The 17,906-nt window shown below is 43.6% G+C and overlaps 2 protein-coding genes across 2 annotated transcripts; one reads left to right on the top strand and one right to left on the bottom strand.

Moving 5' to 3' along the window:
* Positions 1-890: 890 nt before the first annotated feature.
* Positions 891-5,881, bottom strand: LOC139370845 (SUZ RNA-binding domain-containing-like). The gene is made up of 4 exons (XM_071110661.1): positions 5,730-5,881; positions 4,921-4,970; positions 4,555-4,824; positions 891-4,462 (listed from the first exon to the last, which is right to left on the bottom strand). The coding sequence occupies exons 1-4, from the start codon at positions 5,778-5,780 to the stop codon at positions 4,351-4,353; spliced, it is 483 nt and encodes a 160-aa protein (XP_070966762.1). The 5' UTR covers positions 5,781-5,881; the 3' UTR covers positions 891-4,350.
* Positions 5,882-7,685: 1,804 nt separating this feature from the next.
* On the top strand, positions 7,686-17,815 carry LOC139370824 (F-box protein 42). The gene is made up of 10 exons (XM_071110614.1): positions 7,686-7,829; positions 8,575-8,854; positions 9,140-9,256; positions 9,404-9,538; positions 11,647-11,800; positions 12,069-12,179; positions 12,487-12,583; positions 12,764-12,820; positions 12,974-13,090; positions 16,054-17,815. Exons 2-10 carry the CDS (start codon positions 8,584-8,586, stop codon positions 17,104-17,106), a joined length of 2,112 nt encoding a protein of 703 aa, XP_070966715.1. The 5' UTR covers positions 7,686-7,829; positions 8,575-8,583; the 3' UTR covers positions 17,107-17,815.
* Positions 17,816-17,906: the final 91 nt, after the last annotated feature.

Below are 17,906 nucleotides of genomic sequence, written 5' to 3'. Positions count from 1 at the left end.
GAACCCACACAGGGTCCTGATTGATGAGGGGGGAAACGATTTGATCAATTTTAGAATAAGGCTGAAACATAAAATGTGGAAAAGGTGAAGGTGTCTGAATACTTTCCGAATGCACTGTAAGTGCCTCGTGTGAAATGCTTCAGGACAGCAAGTCTTCTAAAGCAGCACCAGGGAAATCACAGAGGAGAACCACATTGTTGACTTTTTGGTGGAAAATGCTTCACTTGTAAGAACTACTGGTTGGGGCAAAATCTAACTCTCACTCAGTGGTGGAACGAGTACCCAATTGTCATAAAAAAAGTAAAGATACCTTAATAGAAAATACTATTTGAGTAAGTGTAAAAAATTTGGTTTTAAATATCCTTAAGTGTCAAAAGTAAAATAATAATTTAAAATTCTTTAAGCAAACCAGACGGCACGATTTTCTTCTTTTTATTTATGGATAGCCATGGGCACACTAAATAATCATAGCCAGATCAGAGGCAGTAGGGATGACCAGGGATGTTCTCTTGATAAGGGTGTGAATTGGACACTTTCAAAATGTAACAAGTACTTTTGAGTGTCAGGGAAAATGCACTGAGTAAAAAATACATTATTTTCTTAAGAAATGTAGTGGAGTAAAAGTTATCAAAAATATAAATAGTAAAGTACAGATACCCCCAAAAAACTACTTAAGTTGTACTTTAAAGTATTTTTACAAGTACTTTACCCCTTTGCGCTTACTTGTAGGAGGACATTTTTCCACAGTAAAACGCTAACCTTTCTGCACATAGCACACAAATGGATATGGCCTATAACTTAAATGTTGACATTTGCATCTCAAAATTTTACTTTTTTGCCAAAATAAAAATGTTTGTCCATGTCTAAACAGGCCAATGGCTTTTAGAATATGTTCTCTAATTACTGCAGTTTATTCATACAAAATAGACTGAACAACACATCCTGGACACACATTGTAGAGCAGTGGTATCCAAAGTCCCGGTCGTGACTCCTAGTTGGGTCGTAAAATGTATTAATAAAAGTACAGATTCTTGTATTGGACAATATACAAACGGTTTTAAGAAAGATAATTGAAAAACACTTTTGAGTTCATGTATTTTTTGGTTTTATTTTGAAAATGGTACGACGTGAAGGCTATTTGTTGATGTAAAAATAGAAATGTACCGATTTGAACGTTGTGTCATTTGATTTGGTGTGGGGTCGTGAGAAAAATCAGTGAAAAAAAATGGGGTCCCGAAAAATTTTGAATACCACTGTTGTAGTGTGTTGGGCTAGACAAACAAAGGACACAAGTGTTCAGTGATATGACAGTTCCAAGGAGATATACATTAGGACGACACTTCACACATTTTTAGATCAGGTTAGTAAGAACACAAGATGCATGTCAATGGTGCTTACTGCGGGGTTTAAGACATAGTTTTTTTTTTTAACAGGACAGACTATTAAATATCTCCACAACATCAAGGGGAAATCTGAAATGTCTGGCACCATACTCATTTTAAAGCTACAACAGCTCAATAAAATATATGAGAGAAAGTTAGCCATATATGGAGTTCTTACTGCTATGGTTTAGGTTAGAATAATAATTTCAAGCATTAGCCTAACTGAAAGTTAAATTTAAATAATTGTACATTAGGTATAACTTCAAAAGCACACAAAGAGCTCATTGGGCATTGACCAAAATTGACAATGGTTGCATTAAGCATTTCTGAAATGCAATTTATGTTGGTTGTGCAGAATATCATATTCACATGATTGCTCAAAAAATTCTGTCATATTAATGCATTTGAAATTCTTCCTGTAGTCATTGAGGGCCATTTAAGGTTATGGTTTCAGCTATGCTTGGTATCTGTAAAACCACTAATATTTGACTAAAAGTACATGCACATTTTCCATTTCACAAAATAGAAAAATAAAACTCTACACCAAACAAAAATATTTGCAATTGCGTTTAACTTTACTTTTCAATATTATTTTATTAAAGGGAATTTAAAAAAAACTTTACAGGCTGATTTGTTTGTTGTGTTCGCATGACAGAAGAGAAAAGCGTAATCTCTTCATTGTCGCCCCGCCCCATATCCGATGGCTGAGTTACTGGAATTGCGCAGGCTCATCAAGCGCATCGTTGGGGTCAATTCGGTTTCAATTTAAATTCATTTCACAAACGGAATAAATCCTCAGAAATAAAAAAGCTATTTTCTATTCAAGCATTACATTTCAATTCGCTTCCTGAATTAAACTGAATTGAGCCTAACCCTGTTCAGGAGGATCATACTAATCCAGGGTTAGACTCTAGTCTCCTCCTCCCTCCCTTCCCCAAGCTGATCTCTGATCCATGTAGACAAGACAGGTATGGAAACCGCACCCAGGGGTTTCTACAATCCACCTGGGTTTCTCCACCGTATTGCTTTCACCTGTCCAGCCCTCTCTGCTCAGTGATCCCTAGAAAGGATGAGGTTGAGTACTCTTCAATGGCCCAGACGTAACATACTCTAGGTATAGTCCAAATAAGAACCAAATCACACCCAAATAAGGTTACTGGGTGTGATTTTCTTTACATATTAGGCTGTGCAACAATTCCAGCCAGTCACTGCATCACTGGGATTACATGTGAGCAGACCAAAGACTTTGCTTGGCCACTCCAGCATTAAAACCTGCCTGAGGGGCCAACAAAACCACCTTTCCTGAGGTTCTAAGGCGGGCCAATTGACATAAATTAGAGAAAGGGAGGTTACAGGGAGGAGATTTTTTTTTTTTTAAGGAGGGGGGGTTTAAATCTCAGCATCCAAGAGCATTAACCTGAGGTGCCTCAGTTACTGTGGGGTCCAATATGAAACCAAAGATAATTTAAGGCGTTTGAGTCAACACATTTACTATGGTTTAAAACAGCCAAGATGTAGTTTCTTGTCATTTCATTTACAAAACTACATAGATTGGATAGACAGAGCTATGACATGTTCCTCCACTGGGGATAAAAGGGCTTCCTTTCAACTTTGGCACTCTCTTTAACAATAACATTGCCTTCTAACCAAGCAAAAATTGAAACTTTAAGTCAATCTCCATCTAACTCAGTTTGTTATTCTGTCATTCTCCTTGATCCAGCATGTCTTTAACGTAAAAGAACAAGTGCTCCTCTCTCCAAGTAAGGCAACCCTGGAGAGACAGAACGAAAGACAGAACAGAGGTGCTGCTTAAAACACTCCCAGCCAATGGCTTCCTCTTCAAACAACCCTGAATCAAAAGAAAGCGATGGCCTTCTTCATGCTCCTTGTCATCGGTGGCCCCTCTCTTCGCAAATGAAGCAACAAGGCCACGCAGTGTGGACATTTTTACAGGATTACTTTTTGGCCATCCATAAACTATTTTCTCCTAATCTCAACATATACTTACAGTATCGTTTCAAAAATGGCTACTACTTTCAATGACTACCTGTATAATATGCTATAAAACATTCAGCTTCACTAACATTTTCTGTCATTTTTTTTCTTTTCTTCTATATCATTCCCACTTTGAAAACAGACATGAATTTAAAAAAAACTAGATGCAATAACATAAGAGACACCATTAATCTAACAACCTTCCCAAATTCGCCATTCAGTTACTGCCCAGATGTTAAACAAAAAAACAAAGAAAAATAAAATTACAGTAAAATGTTTTTTGTTTGTTGTTGAAATAACTTAAAAACAAAACAGACGAATATTAACAGATAGAGCACAGGCAGTCTAACTAAAGAAGGCAGGGCTTACATGTTGATTTCGGAATTATTGCTTGAACATGCTAACACGAAGTGGCACCTTGTCACTCCCCTGCTCTATCCATGGCCCTACACTCACACCCGGAGCAAGGTTCCTTCCTCACTTCCCCCTGGCCACCTTTCAGTCCCACAGAACCAGTCTGTCATTTCCCTGGAGGGCAGGTATGCCCGGGACCTAGGAGGACCCTGGTCCTTAGCAGGAGAGGGACAGTGGAGAGGGGCATGGGGCAGCTCAGGGTGCATCATGGGAGATATCACAGTGTGTGGAATCCTGAGGGACTGCCCTTGTCACAGTGTGGGACAGAGAGGAGATCTGACTTGACACTCAGCTCCTCTCTGCCATCTCCCTGCAACCCTCTGCGCAGGCTGGAGACAGGGCAGAGGGCGAAAGGCAATGAGCGTACCAACAGTCAGCAGAAAGGGGTGGGAGGGATACTTCATCTCATTCTGTGGGCCAATATATTCTGTTTGTCCTAATCTAAATTTTTCAATTTCATCCCACCACTCTGCTCTTCATGCACTATGCTACCTCCCCCTTTATCCCCTGCACACCATGCCCCCATGGAGACGATGGATCCCCCTCTCCCTTCTGCACTCTATCTGCAGTGACGGAAGCCTGTGGTGCCGTCTGGGCCAGTGGGTTGGCGGATCAGGTGATTGTTTGGACGAACCGGTTCTGGCTGTGGCTGGGCACTCACTCGCACTGGTCTAATGGGGAAAGACAACGAAATGTAAATGGATGAGAAACAGCACAATAAGACTGTTTACATAACCCATACCATTGAGTGTAGGTGTCTAACCTGTCTTGGCTAGGTTTGTCCTGAGGTGTTTCTTCAGAACTAGCACTACCCAAAATCCTCCTGCGGGCCTCAGCATACTCTGCCTCCCGCTGGGCCAGTGACTTCGGCTGCTGGGTGGGGCGGTTAGATGAACTAGTTGACCCTAGGGAACCGTTACTTGAGGGGCGCTTCAGAATTCGGATTTGAGGTGGGGGGGCTGCAGGTTGAGATTCATCCTGGATAACCATGGCAGTTCGTATAGGGGAGCTACCTGGGCCGATGGAGGATTTCCTGAGGGAGGGGGCAGAGTTTGTATTAAACAAGAAATACGTTGTGCTGTATAATATCTTTACTTGGATATTTTCAGTTGGATTTTATTTCGCTCACTTTGTTTTCTGGCTTATCTTCAACTTTGCTTCGAGTCTTCTCTCAATTTCCTTGGAAACAGGCAAATAAACATAAAAACCTTTTCATTCTTAATTCAATTATTCAAAGTAGGAATACGTTACATCTATAGATAATCAGAATTAATACATTTTCGTTATAAGTCACTGGTGAGAAAATGTGTTAAAAGAAAGGAGACTCGGCATAACATGATTCGACTTAGCACACTAGCTAGCCGATCTACTAACGTTTGGTAGTTATCTACATTTAATTCCAGTGCTGAAATTTGAGTTGAGTGTTAAGCATTTTCACAACAGTTGCAAAATGGTGTAGTTATTAAGATAACTACCTAACTGGCTTAAACATAGCCAATCCAGTTTGTCGAAATGTTTCGTTAATAATTATTTCGTTGTCTAGCTAACGTTAGCTGCTAGCCGAATGACAACTGCTAGCTAACTAGTGACACTTTCCACAACCTGGCTAGCCAACTAACGTTAGTTACATAACAATAACTTGCCGCTAGTTAACGACGTTACCAGATCGTTGTTGACTCTCTTTTTACACTTCCGCCTGATACAAAAATAAACCATATCTTTATCTGTAGTCCTGGCCAGGCCTTTTCAACTTACGATACCCTGGAATGGGTCAACTTGGGCCTGTATCTAAGCTAGCGGAGGCTCCGACATGGCGACAGGCTGTTCGCTTCAGTTCCTTCATAAGGCATTGAATGTTTGACAGGCCAACCACACACACTGACTATTGAACACAGTTCATGTCCTAAAAACAAAAGTTCCATCGCATTTCTTCCTCACCCCGCTGTCTGCAGCTTCCTCCCAGCTTTCGCAAACCTCTTCATCTTCCATATTACAGCGTCCAAGACCCACACACGAGCTCAGTGTTCAAGATACAAACACACGCTGTAGCTAGCTGGATGTCTGCGCCGATGCGAAATCGAAAACCAAGCAGTCAAAAACAAAAAAAGACAGAATCAACAGCGACCTCTACTGTATCGACATTGCACATGTTCATCGGGAACGCGCATTGATTCCTGACCTGGAAGTGTGGTCTACTTCAATGTTGAATGATTTGAGTATTGGATGACCTATATGTTGTACAGGTTATTGTAGCTATACGTTTACAGGTCGTATCTCTCCATATGACTTAGTTTGTCCCAACTTTGTTATTGTAAGTGACCTTTAGTTTAGGTATGCCAACTTGGTCTAAACTTTATCCAGGTGCAGAAATAGACATAGCCCGTGTCCGTTCTCTTCTGTGTTCAGCTACATCAAATCAAATAAAAGTTGATTTTTCACTTGAACCGGATGGAACAAGTGTAAACAGTACAGCGAAATGCTTACTTACAAGCTATTCTTCCTCAACAATGCAGTGTTCCATATTAAAGGTAAAGAAATAGAAACATCCATAATATAATCTTCAAACGAGCACGTAATCAATACAAGGTCAGATAAAATAAAAACACAATAAGTAAAACAAGATTTTACACTATATACAAGGTCAGTACTTAAGTACCATAGCAATGTGCCAGGGATATGGTGGTAGTTGAGATAGCTATGTAAATATAGGCAGGGGTAAAAGTGACTGGGCAGCAGGATAAAAGTGACTGGGCAGCAGGATAAAAGTGACTGGGCAGCAGGATAAAAGTGACTGGGCAGCAGGATAAAAGTGACTGGGCAGCAGGATAAAAGTGACTGAGCAGCAGGATAAAAGTGACTAGGCAGCAGGATAAAAATGACTGGGCAGCAGGATAAAAGTGACTGGGCAGCAGGATAAAAGTGACTGGGCAGCAGGATAAAAGTGACTGGGCAGCAGGATAAAAGTGACTGGGCAGCAGGATAAAAGTGACTGGGCAGCAGGATAAAAGTGACTGGGCAGCAGGATAAAAGTGACTAGGCAGCAGGATAAAAGTGACTGGGCAGCAGGATAAAAGTGACTAGGCAGCAGGATAAAAGTGACTAGGCAGCAGGAAAGTAATAAATAGTAGCAGCAGTGTATATGGTGAATTTGTGTGTGCATGTGTGATAGTGTGTGTGTGGGGGGGGGGGGGGTGTCAATATCTGTGTATGCGTAGGAGAGTGTCAATGTAAGTGTGTGTGAGTATGTGGATAGAGAACTGTGAGTGTGCATAGAGTTAGTGTAGATAGTCCGTTGGTGAGGGTGGGCAGCCATGGAAATAGCTGTTCAGCAGTCTTACTGCTTGGAGATAGAAACTGTCTCGGAGCCTGTTGGTCTGAGACCTGATGTTCTGGTACCGCTTGCCAGACGGTAGTGGAGAGAACAGTCCATGTCTGGGGTGGCATGGTCTTTGGCAATTTTCCGGGCCTTCCTCAGACACCACTCTCAATGGTGCATCTGTAGAAGTTCTTGAGGATCTGAGGGGCTATGCCAAATCTCTTCAGCCTCCTGAGGGAGAAAGGGCGCTGTTGAGCCCTTTTTGCAAACTGTGCTGGTGTGTTGTTAAGTCCTTAGTGATGTGGACACAGAGGAACTTGAAGATCTCGACCCTCTCCACTGCAGCCCTGTCGATGGGATACCGGCTGCCCCCCGTTTCCTGTAGTCCACAATCAGATTGTTGTATAATAGCTTGGTGTAGATTAATAAATTGGTATCAATACAATAAAGGCATTTGAATTCATATGTTTTGTTTGGTTGTCATGGTATTTTAGTACAATGGGCCTATACCTATTTTTTAACTATTCTCTTCACCACCGCTTTTGTTTCTACTTCCTCCATTCACGATTTACGTGCGCGCTCCCGCGTTGCGAAGGACGCTGCCACTGAGGAAGATGGCGAATGCTTGGAGTATGGCGATTTACTGCAGAAGCTGATAAAGGGAATGAGAAGAGAGACGTCAAAAGATAGAAAACCAGCAAAATAATTCGTGCAGAATTACGGTGAATATAGCTGTTGGGGTTATGGTTGAAAGGGAAATATTGCCCCTGAAAACCTGACCGAAATAGGGCAGAAAACACTAGTTTCTGACTGCAAACATTAGCTAGCTATATAGCTAGCTAGTAACGTAACCCACTAGCTAGCCAACTATCTCGAGATTCAGGAAATGTGTAACTATCATAGTTTCCCACGGATTGGTAGCAAAATGTCCATGATTTGCCACATAGTTTTAACAGATGTGATGCCCTACCATAGACTGGAATTCTAATTATCAAGGGCGGGCCAGGATGGATGCGCACATCGGTGAACGCTAACATAATGCAGCTAACTGTATTGTGCCACCTACCTTACCACTTTGGTGAACTAGTTATCAGGCAAACAAGTTACATGAATTTAGCATAGCACTACCTGGCAATGAAATGTGTTTAATTTTCTACGACCAGCTAAACTCTTAGCTAGAAATTAGCTATCAATTATCCTAGAACGTTTGTTAGCCACCGTTAGCTATCTAGACAAGTTACCGTTACGTTCGCTGCTCAAAACATTATATAGTTAGTTAGATAGTTAACTTACTCTGTTTTGCCTTGTATAGTGGCTAGCTAAATTAGCCATGTGTATTTCCACCTTGTTGTCATTGATTAATGCTACCCTGAAAACACGTGACATGTTGGAATTGATGGAAGTTACAATTCTTGTTTGAGTCTTTGGGCTCACCTTTTTAGTGACTTCTCCCATCTTTGTCTACAGAAAGAAAGAATGTCCCGTACCTCAGACAGTGAGGATGGATACTTTGTTGCCATGGATACAGAGGAAGATGGAGCAGGTCCTGTTGGATTGGCACAGGAGGAAGAAGAGAAGATGGGGACCAACAGAAGAGAGAGGGACCTAGAGGGCTTAGTTGAGGGTGAGAGGACAATGGTGGAGCTACCAGAGGAAGTCCTAGAATACATCCTGTCCTTTCTTTCACCTTACCAGGAGCACAAGACCGCTGCACTGGTGTGTAAACAGTGGTACCGCCTCATCAAAGGTATGTCTCTCTTCTGACGACACCACAACCACACTAAACCAAAGTAGGCAATTACATGCCATGATGCTACATTTTGAGACACCCTAGTGGTTATTTCCTTACAAAAGGGCAAGTAACCTTTATCCCATTTTCAGTAACCTTTGACCCATTTTCAGTTGGGAGTCAACCCAAAACAACAAGTTACAAGATACTGACGTGTTACCTATTATGTTGCTTTTATTGTGGTTATGAGTTCACAGAAAACCGTAGAAGTCACTCACTTCATCTCCAATTCCCCCCCCCCAGGTGTTGCATATCAGTGTTACCATGGTTTTCTGCGGGCCGTCCAGGATGGCTACATCCAATGGGAGAGTCGTACATACCCATATCCTGGAACACCCATCACTCAACGCTTCTCACACAGTCAGTATACAATATGTATATATCACGGCTTTGTGGAATTTAGTTGAATGGCCATGGTATAAGCTGGATAATCAAAAATAAGTATCAGGGACATGGTGTTGAAGGTGTAACTAGTTCTTACTCAAACCATGTATGTGTGTGTTGCAGGTGCATGCTACTATGACTCCAACCAGTCCATGTATGTGTTTGGGGGCTGCACTCAGAGTAGCTGTAATGCTGCCTTCAATGACCTGTGGAGACTTGACCTCAACAGTAAGGAGTGGATCCGCCCTTTAGCCTCAGGTACACACTCAACGTCCTTTTCAGCTCACTGTGTCTGTTGCTGTATCTGTTGGTATTTATGCTTTATGCCTCTCCCTGACCCAGGGAATACCTACACGTTTTTTTTTTTTTTTTTTACCTTTATTTAACTAGGCAAGTCAGTTAAGAACAAATTCTTATTTTCAATGACGGCCTAGGAACAGTGGGTTAACTGCCTGTTCAGGGGCAGAACAACAGATATGTACAGTTGGGTGGTTTGAACTTGCAACCTTCCGGTTACTAGTCCAACACTCTAACCACTAGGCTACCCTGCCGCCCCAAGTGAAGTTTCAAGTGGAGAACCTTCCAGAAGGACAACCGTTTCTGCAGCACTCCACCAATCAGGCCTTTATGGTAGCATAGCCAGACGGAAGCCACTCCTCAGTAAAAGGCACATGACAGCCCGCTTGGAGTTTGCCAAAAGGCACCTAAAGGACTCTGACAATGAGAAACAAGATTCTCTGGTCTGATGAAAGCACGATTGAACTCTTTGGCCTGAATGCCAAGCGTCACGTCTGGGGGAAACCTGGCACCATCCCTACGGTGAAGCATGGTGGTGGCAGCATCATGCTGTGGGGATGTTTTTCAGCAACAGGGACTGGGAGAATTGAGGGAAAGATAAATGGAGAAAAGTACAGATATTCTTGATGAAAACCTGCTCAGGACCTCAGACAGGGACGAAGGTTCACCTTCCAATAGGACAACAACCCTCAGCACACAGCCAAGGCAATGCAGGAGTGGCTTCGGGACAAGTCTCGGAATGTCTTTAAGTGGCCCAGCCAGAGCCCGGACTTGAACCCGATCGAACATCTCTGGAGAGACCTGAAAATAGCTGTGCAGCAACGCTCCCCATCCAACCTGACAGAGCTTGAGAGGATCTGCAGAGAAGGTCCCCAAATACATCTGCCAAGCTTGTAGCATCATACCTAAGACTCAAAGCTGTAATCTCTGCCAAAGGTGCTTCAACAAAGTACTGAGTAAAGGGTCTGAATACTTAAGTAAATGTGATATTTGAGGGGGGGGGTGAAATGTTTTTGCTTTGTCATTATGGGGTATTGTGTTTAGATTGATTTAATCCATTTTAGAATAAGGCTGTAACATAACAAAATGTGGAAAAAGTCAAGGGGTCTGAATACTTACCAAATACACTATATATACAGTGGGGCAAAAAAGTATTTAGTCAGCCACCAATTGTGCAAGTTCTCCCACTTAAAACCCCATAGAAAATCTTTGGAGGGAGTTGAAAGTCTGTGTTGCCCAGCAACAGCCCCAAAACATCACTGCTCTAGAGGAGATCTGCATGGAGGAATGGGCCAAAATACCAGCAACAGTGTGTGAACCTTGTGAAGACTTACAGAAAACGTTTGACCTCTGTCATTGCCAACAAAGGATATATAACAAAGTATTGAGACAAACATTTGTTATTGACCAAATACTTATTGTCCACCATAATTTGCAAATAAATTCATTAAAAATCCTACAATGTGATTTTCTGGATTTTTCCCCCTCATTTTGTCTGTCATAGTTGAAGTGTACCTATGATGAAAATTACAGGCCTCTCGTCTTTTTAAGTGGGAGAACTTGCACAATTGGTGGCTGACTAAATACTTTTTTGCCCCACTGTACATATCAACCTCAATAACCTCGTTCCCCTGCACATCGACTCGGTACGGACAAACTGTATATAGCCAAGTTATCGTGAGTCATTGTGTATTTATTCCTCATGTTATTATTTGTCAGTATTTTCCTCTCTTAATTGTTGGGGTAAGGACCCGTAAGTAAGCATTTCACTGTTAGTCTAAACCTGTTGTTTACGAAGCATGTGTCAAATAAAATGTGGTTTGATTTGACCTCAGGTAAGCAATCCTAAGCCCCTGGGGTGGATGCTGCCTGCCGTATCTATTTATTACCAGGGAAGTGAAGGAGGGGAAAAAATGTTTTTTGATGTCAGTGTGCTTTCGAACAAACTAATCTAAAATGTTTTTTTTTTCTTTCTCCCCTCATTTTTAACTTGACTTCTAACCCATGTATGTATGACATAGAAAATGTATGAATGTATGGCTCTTTCATTTCTCCTTTTGCCCACACAGGCTCCTATCCGTCTCCTAAAGCGGGGGCTACCCTGGTGATGTACAAAGACCTGCTGGTGCTGTTTGGTGGATGGACTCGCCCCAGCCCCTACCCACTGCATCAGCCAGAGAGATTCTTTGACGAGATCCACACATACTCCCCTTCCAAAAACTGGTGAGAGGAAGAGGCGAACCTAGACTCGGTAGATGAATTAGCCCTTTTGAAGCCAATGAGTGGCTTTATCACGTTGTCTACAATTCACTCTCTCAATACAGGTGGATAGTCAGTGTGTTATTACGCATGAGAAGTCTCTGTGTAGAAGCTCTTAAGGCCCATTATCCCCATATCTATATCTGTAGCCTTACCTAGCCATCAGTGCTTGGTGTTTTACCACTTTCCCCCTCCTATCTAACTAACCCCGTACTCTTCTATGCCCTCTCAGGTGGAACTGCATCGTGACGACCCACGGTCCCCCGCCCATGGCCGGTCACTCTTCCTCTGTCATAGGGAGCACCATGGTGGTGTTTGGAGGGTCACTAGGGGCACGCCAAATGTATGTCACTACTTTGAGGAGCTTTTACCTTGAGTTTTCTGCTTATTTTTACCATACTGTGCCAAACCGGACGCTACAATTGCACAACCTGACACACATCAGTTCAAACACTTGGAATTAAAACCGTTGTGGTGTTAGGAAACAATGTAGGAAGGTTGTAGTGTGAATGTCTTGAAAGGAAATCATTTCAAAAACTGTCTGGTTTAGTTGTTTTGCAGTGTTGAAAGTTGTGTGTGTGTGTGTGAATCTGTCACTGTGTGTGTTTTGTCTCACCGTGTCCCCCTGCTCTCCACTGGTCCCTGATCAGGAGTAACGAGGTGTGGGTTCTGGATCTGGAGCAGTGGTCCTGGTCCAAGCCAACCATCTCTGGCCCATCCCCCCACCCACGAGGAGGCCAGTCTCAGGTCAGGATGACACTTTCACCGCCCACCTTCTCCCTTCTGTACCTCCATCATGCAGTATTTCGGATTCTTTTGTAAATGTCTGTATCTGTATATTTTTTTTTTGAGAGAATACCAGTCACATTTTTTTGTGGCTTGTGTCAGTGCTTGTCTGTTTTAAATGTATATTCTCCTCTCTCACAGATTGTGGTTGGCAACGAGACTCTACTTATTCTGGGAGGCTGTGGAGGCCCTAATGCGGTGAGTGCCTGTGTTCTCGAATGGGAGTCTGCACTGTTTTCCGTGGACGGGCAACTCTGCCTGCCAGTGTTATGCTAGTTGAACTGTTTCTGCGGATGTTTTGCTGGTTGTGACTCTGCTCCCCCCCCCCCCCCTCTCTCATGTCCCTGCTAGCTGCTGAAGGATGCCTGGCTCCTCCACATGGGTGCCCCACCCTGGACGTGGCAGCAGTTGAGGGTTGAGAACGATGACCATGGAGCCCCAGAGCTGTGGTGCCACCCCGCCTGCAGGGTATGTGTGGCTCTCAATACGTTCCCTACCCCTTTTTATACACACATTTATGGAGTGCTATATGCTTGTCGCTGTCAAGATTGATGAGGGTAAACCTTATCCCAGATCCTTGCCTGCACCTGTTGAATGATGACTCATCTTTGACACTTAAGGCAAATGCTTAGTTTTTTGCAGTTATGTTGGAATCAGGGCTGGCTCTTGAATTTTACTGGATGAATGTTTTCCAGAATATTGTTAATTTGGGATCCACAACAGTAAAATGTAATAGGGCGAGGCCATCCACAATGCAGGCTTTGGCAGGGAATCTTAAGCCGTAAGGGACCAACTGGTGGGGTGACCTTACTTCTCTCTTTCCTTCACCCTTTGGTGTTTCTTTTTGAGAAGTTGGCTACGGACTGTTGGTGAGAGATGGGTGGGAGGCTTGACCAAATCTTAACATTACCTGTATTTTTATTTGGGAATTTAGTTTTTATGGGCTGGAGCTGCATGTATAACATTGTATGGTGTTTTCTGTTTTGTTTGTTGATGTTCTTTAAAAAACAAAATGTTGGTCAGAAATGTACTGGCCCGAATAGAATTTATACTGTCCCAGATATGGGGTAGTTTATAAATATATTATGGTACTGCAGGGCCTGGGTTGACATGCTTTCTTTCTATATTTTCAGCTAATAAAATGCTACATTATGGTATATATTAAAAAGCTGTGTAATATAATTTAGCAATGTAGGACATTATTCTCTTTGAAATGCCAAAATGTTTTGCATGCTAGTAATCAAGTTTTCAAGATATAAAACATTCAAAATACAGTTCTTCAAAACTTGATTGCTGACATGCAAAACATTTTGGGATTATATCAACAGTGGACAAATGAAACAAATACCAAAAGATAGGTTTTGAGTTGTATTTTCCTTTTAAATCTGCAATTTGTAACTATGGGCTACCAACCAAATTCACATAGAAATGTGTGGTTATAGGTCTGTCGTTGAAAGCAAGTCTAAGTTTAATTTTGCGTCTTTTACTTTCGGGTTTTGTACACCAGCTTCTGACAGCTGAAAATACAATATTTTTGGTTATGGTAAATGTATTTTACAGCGGTTTTGATGGTACAATGATTTTCTACACCAGTGGTCACCAACCTTTAATTTTTGAGTCAAAAATGTAAGCCGAGATCAACCGTAAAAATATTTTGGGACATGACTTAAAAAACATAAGCTTATACAACAGTCACCTATTAAAAACAGTACTGTAGTAATGAGATCTGTGCGTAGGTTATAAGCCCAAATCATTATCACCCCTCCAATGCATTGTTGTTCTTCTCAGACCATTTAATTTTTATTTATTTTTATATTTCAACATTTGAGCTAGGCTATATGATCACACCGGTAATAGATCAGTTGTTGTATTACTTGTGAGGTACAGCTGAGTGAGCATACATTTAAATCATTTGCTTAGTTTTTTTTTTTACCAGGCTGAGGAAGCCTGCATCTGATGGTCAGTCTCAGCGGAGGGAGAGGGCAGCAGACTGGGTCCGCCTCTCAACGTCCCCCAGCTCTCCCTTTCCTCCACTGACACTGACCAAAAAGGGACACCGGTTGATGGTGAAACTCGCATTGCATTATTTCTGCCTCGTGCACAAATTCATGTTGTTACACCTATGACCAGAGAAAGTGAAATATTCCTCAATATTTAAAAAAAACATCCAAGCCGCTAATAATAACAATGCAAGCCTATCAATACACTTTCCTACTAATTCATTGCAGCTGCAGTGCTGGTTGTAGTGTGGGTGGAAGTCGGGAGAACATGCATTTTATGGCTTATAAAAGTGTTGAATAGAAAGTGTTGACAGTGCTGAGTTAAAAACTTAAACATGAACTCACTCATAAAAACAGCAGCTCTTTGCTGTATTCGTTGACACTCTAGTCATGGTTTTAAAAGATCTGAAATCTCACAGTATCAACTTTCTTTTACGCCTGCTACGTTACTACAGCACTAATCTGAGCCATCCGATTGGCCAGTGGTAGGCCTATAGTGCACTTGATTTGCTTCCCCCGTGCCCGTCTGGAAGGCAGAGGTTGTGACTACCCGGCGCGCAGGGCAGTTAAATCAGGTGCACCTACCGCCAACAGCGCGAGCCAAATAAAAAAAATGAGGAACCCAAGGCTTTATCGTTGTTTTTTTACAGAAATATTTGGCGACCGACTAGGAATGCCTAGGAGATCGACCAGTCGGTCACGATCAACTGGTTGGTGACCACTGCTTTCCACTGTACTTGCTTGTTTTGTCACATAAACTGAAATTAAGCAAACTATTAGAATTTTAACAACCAGGAAATGGCGGTGCGACTTCTGCATAGTGCATTTTCTTCCTAAAGTATTAAGAGTTTTGCATCTGAAAATGGAAGGTTACCCATTAGACAACTGCTTTTCAATAGAGGCATTGCTCTAGGCTAGCCAAGAGGAATGATACTTGTCTTTTTGTAGCAGACTGTCAACAGTAGCCACTAGCCAGCCTGTTGCTGGTTTGTAAATCACTTTCCCTGAAAGAAATAAGCTCAGCGAGTGGATTGACGAGTGCTTCTTTTCACTCTGGACTGCTCAACTCTGCAGTGTGAATGCATCAACTCTTGTACTGCACAGGAAGTTGTGGCTCTCGGAGTGTGGTTGAATGAACGGGCTATCATATTGCTCATACAAATAGATTTACTTTTTCACATGTGGTCTTCAATGGAAGACTGCGACGTAGCAGGTAAATGTCAAAATGGAACACCAAAATGCGCTGAGAAATTACTGACCCGGTCCAGCCAATGACTGATGAGATCCACTGGCCTGACACATACTGGCCCCGGGCCATCGTGAATGTCGGATCCTGCCTTGGTCTCACAGCAGTGAACACTGTTGGGATGTTGTGTATGGGATTTCTTCTTTCAACTCAACCTCCTTTCATTGTTTTCTATCTCTCTCCAGGTTGGGCAGTGTGTGGTGGTGTTCTCCCAGGCTCCGTCTGGCCGTGCGCCCCTCAGCCCCAGCCTGAACTCTCGGCCCTCACCCATCAGTGCCTCTCCCGCTCCCTTGGGCACGGAGCCCCCTTCCCTGCGCTCCTATTCCCCTGTGAGGAGCGGAGCCGCCGGGGTCGTACTGGGGGCCGCTGAGGAAGCCCCCTGTGTGAACGGCCGCTGGGGCACACTGAGACCCCGTCCCTCGGCCAGAGGGGGTGCCAGAGAGGGTAGCCCCGGCTCCTCCTCTCAGCAGCCATCCCCCTCCCAGGGTCCTGACAGCCCGCCTCTTCCATCCCTCCATCCACTACTCGACGGCTCGTCCCCCTCTCCCAGGACCAGCCCTGCCCAGGCTGCCTCCCCGCCCTCTCACCCCCCTGTCTCGTCGGACTACGGCTGGGAATCTACTCTTTCTGCCACCCACCCCCTTTCTGCTGAGGTACTCAGCACTAATGGAGTGCACACACCTCCCCCTGCTCCTGGCTCCCCACTCACTCCACCGGGGGCGGTGTCCCCTGCTGCCCTGAGACGGGGCCTGGAGGCTGTCAAAAACCCGTCCTCTTCATCCATGCCATCGTCCTCAAATCCATTGTCTCAAGGGGCTGCTACAGGAGTAAGTGGAAGCGGGGGAGGCGGGGCTTCAGCGGGAACCTCCCCCTCATCTTCCAGCCCACCACAGGTTGCCGCTGACGGACACACCATCCCGCCCATCGCACGGCGACTTGGCCATCACCCGCCCCAGAGCCTGAACGTGGGCAAGCCCCTGTACCAGTCGCTCAACTGCAAGCCCATGCAGATGTATGTACTGGATGTGTCCCGAGCCAAAGGGGACGGTCTTGTCTCCTGGAGGGTTTACGGTAACGGAACCCCCGCCGCCGTCACGGGTCCCCCCGAGACGAGCCTCCACACAGTGGTCCAAGGGAGGGGTGAGCTCATCATTTTCGGGGGCTTGATGGACAAGAAGCAGAACGTGAAGTACTACCCTAAAACCAACGCCTTGTACTTTGTACGCGCTAAGAGGTAATGTAACGACGGACAGGGTCGTGAATGATGCCAGAAAGTGTTGCTAAGTAACGGACGATCAATTTTCCATCCTGACCCATACAAGGGAAGTGAAACAAGGTCTTATTCCTCTACCGCAGAGGATCATGGGAAAATAACATGTCACACTAATTCTTGGCGTTTCTTTCTTCTCTCACACTAACTTCTCTCCCTCTACTTCTCTCTCTACCCCCTCTTCCTATCGCATAACTTCAAAGAATATAACATTTCAGACAGTACATTTTAAGGACGTTGAGGGTGTTGTTGCTATGACAGTGAGGATTGGATGAATGGGTATCCTGACCTCCCAACACCTGCAGTGTGTGTGAGATGGTTGGTCAAATGGCCCGACAGGACAGCAGTTTTTCCATTGATCCCTAAAGATTTACAGTTTCTGTTCCTCTTCGGTCTCCCCGCTGTGCACTGAGAGGGAGAGAAAAGAAAATGGTTGACCGAGCCCTGTGCTGAAGAGGGAGGAACAGTGGATGGCTGACTACTTTGCTTTTTTAATCACTCTCTCAGCCTGCATTGTTTACATTGAAGAGTGTAAGTGCGTGTGAAAGCGTGTATGTTGCTGTTGGGTGTGAGTGCGTGTGGGTGTAAATGCTATTGTATGTTGATTTGTTTTTTTTGGGGGGGGGGTTGCAGTGTACTGTAAGCATAGTAAAACAATAAAAGCCTAATTGTCAAAACTCATGTTTCATTAGGTGTTAATACATTCCCTTTAAGTTGTTGATTCATTGTGTCCTGGAAGTATTTTGTTATTGGGTCATCACCAGGCTA

Source organism: Oncorhynchus clarkii, chromosome 17 (assembly GCF_045791955.1).
Source record: "Oncorhynchus clarkii lewisi isolate Uvic-CL-2024 chromosome 17, UVic_Ocla_1.0, whole genome shotgun sequence".
Classification (NCBI taxonomy): domain Eukaryota; kingdom Metazoa; phylum Chordata; class Actinopteri; order Salmoniformes; family Salmonidae; genus Oncorhynchus; species Oncorhynchus clarkii.
The sequence above is the reverse complement of the archived record's forward strand: the minus strand, read 5'-3'. Positions and strand labels throughout refer to the sequence as shown.

Bases quoted from the DNA above. Each gene is read 5' to 3' on its own strand.
- LOC139370845 (XM_071110661.1), bottom strand. From the start codon at position 5,780: ATGGAAGATGAAGAGGTTTGCGAAAGCTGGGAGGAAGCTGCAGACAGC. The intron at 4,825-4,920 runs GTGAGCGAAATA...CCCCTCCCTCAG, and splicing joins AAGATAAGCCAGAAAACAAA to GAAATCCTCCATCGGCCCAG. The intron at 4,463-4,554 runs GTTAGACACCTA...TTTCCCCATTAG, and splicing joins GACAAACCTAGCCAAGACAG to ACCAGTGCGAGTGAGTGCCC.
- LOC139370824 (XM_071110614.1), top strand. From the start codon at position 8,584: ATGTCCCGTACCTCAGACAGTGAGGATGGATACTTTGTTGCCATGGAT. The intron at 9,539-11,646 runs GTACACACTCAA...TTGCCCACACAG, and splicing joins GATCCGCCCTTTAGCCTCAG to GCTCCTATCCGTCTCCTAAA. The intron at 12,821-12,973 runs GTGAGTGCCTGT...TGTCCCTGCTAG, and splicing joins GCTGTGGAGGCCCTAATGCG to CTGCTGAAGGATGCCTGGCT.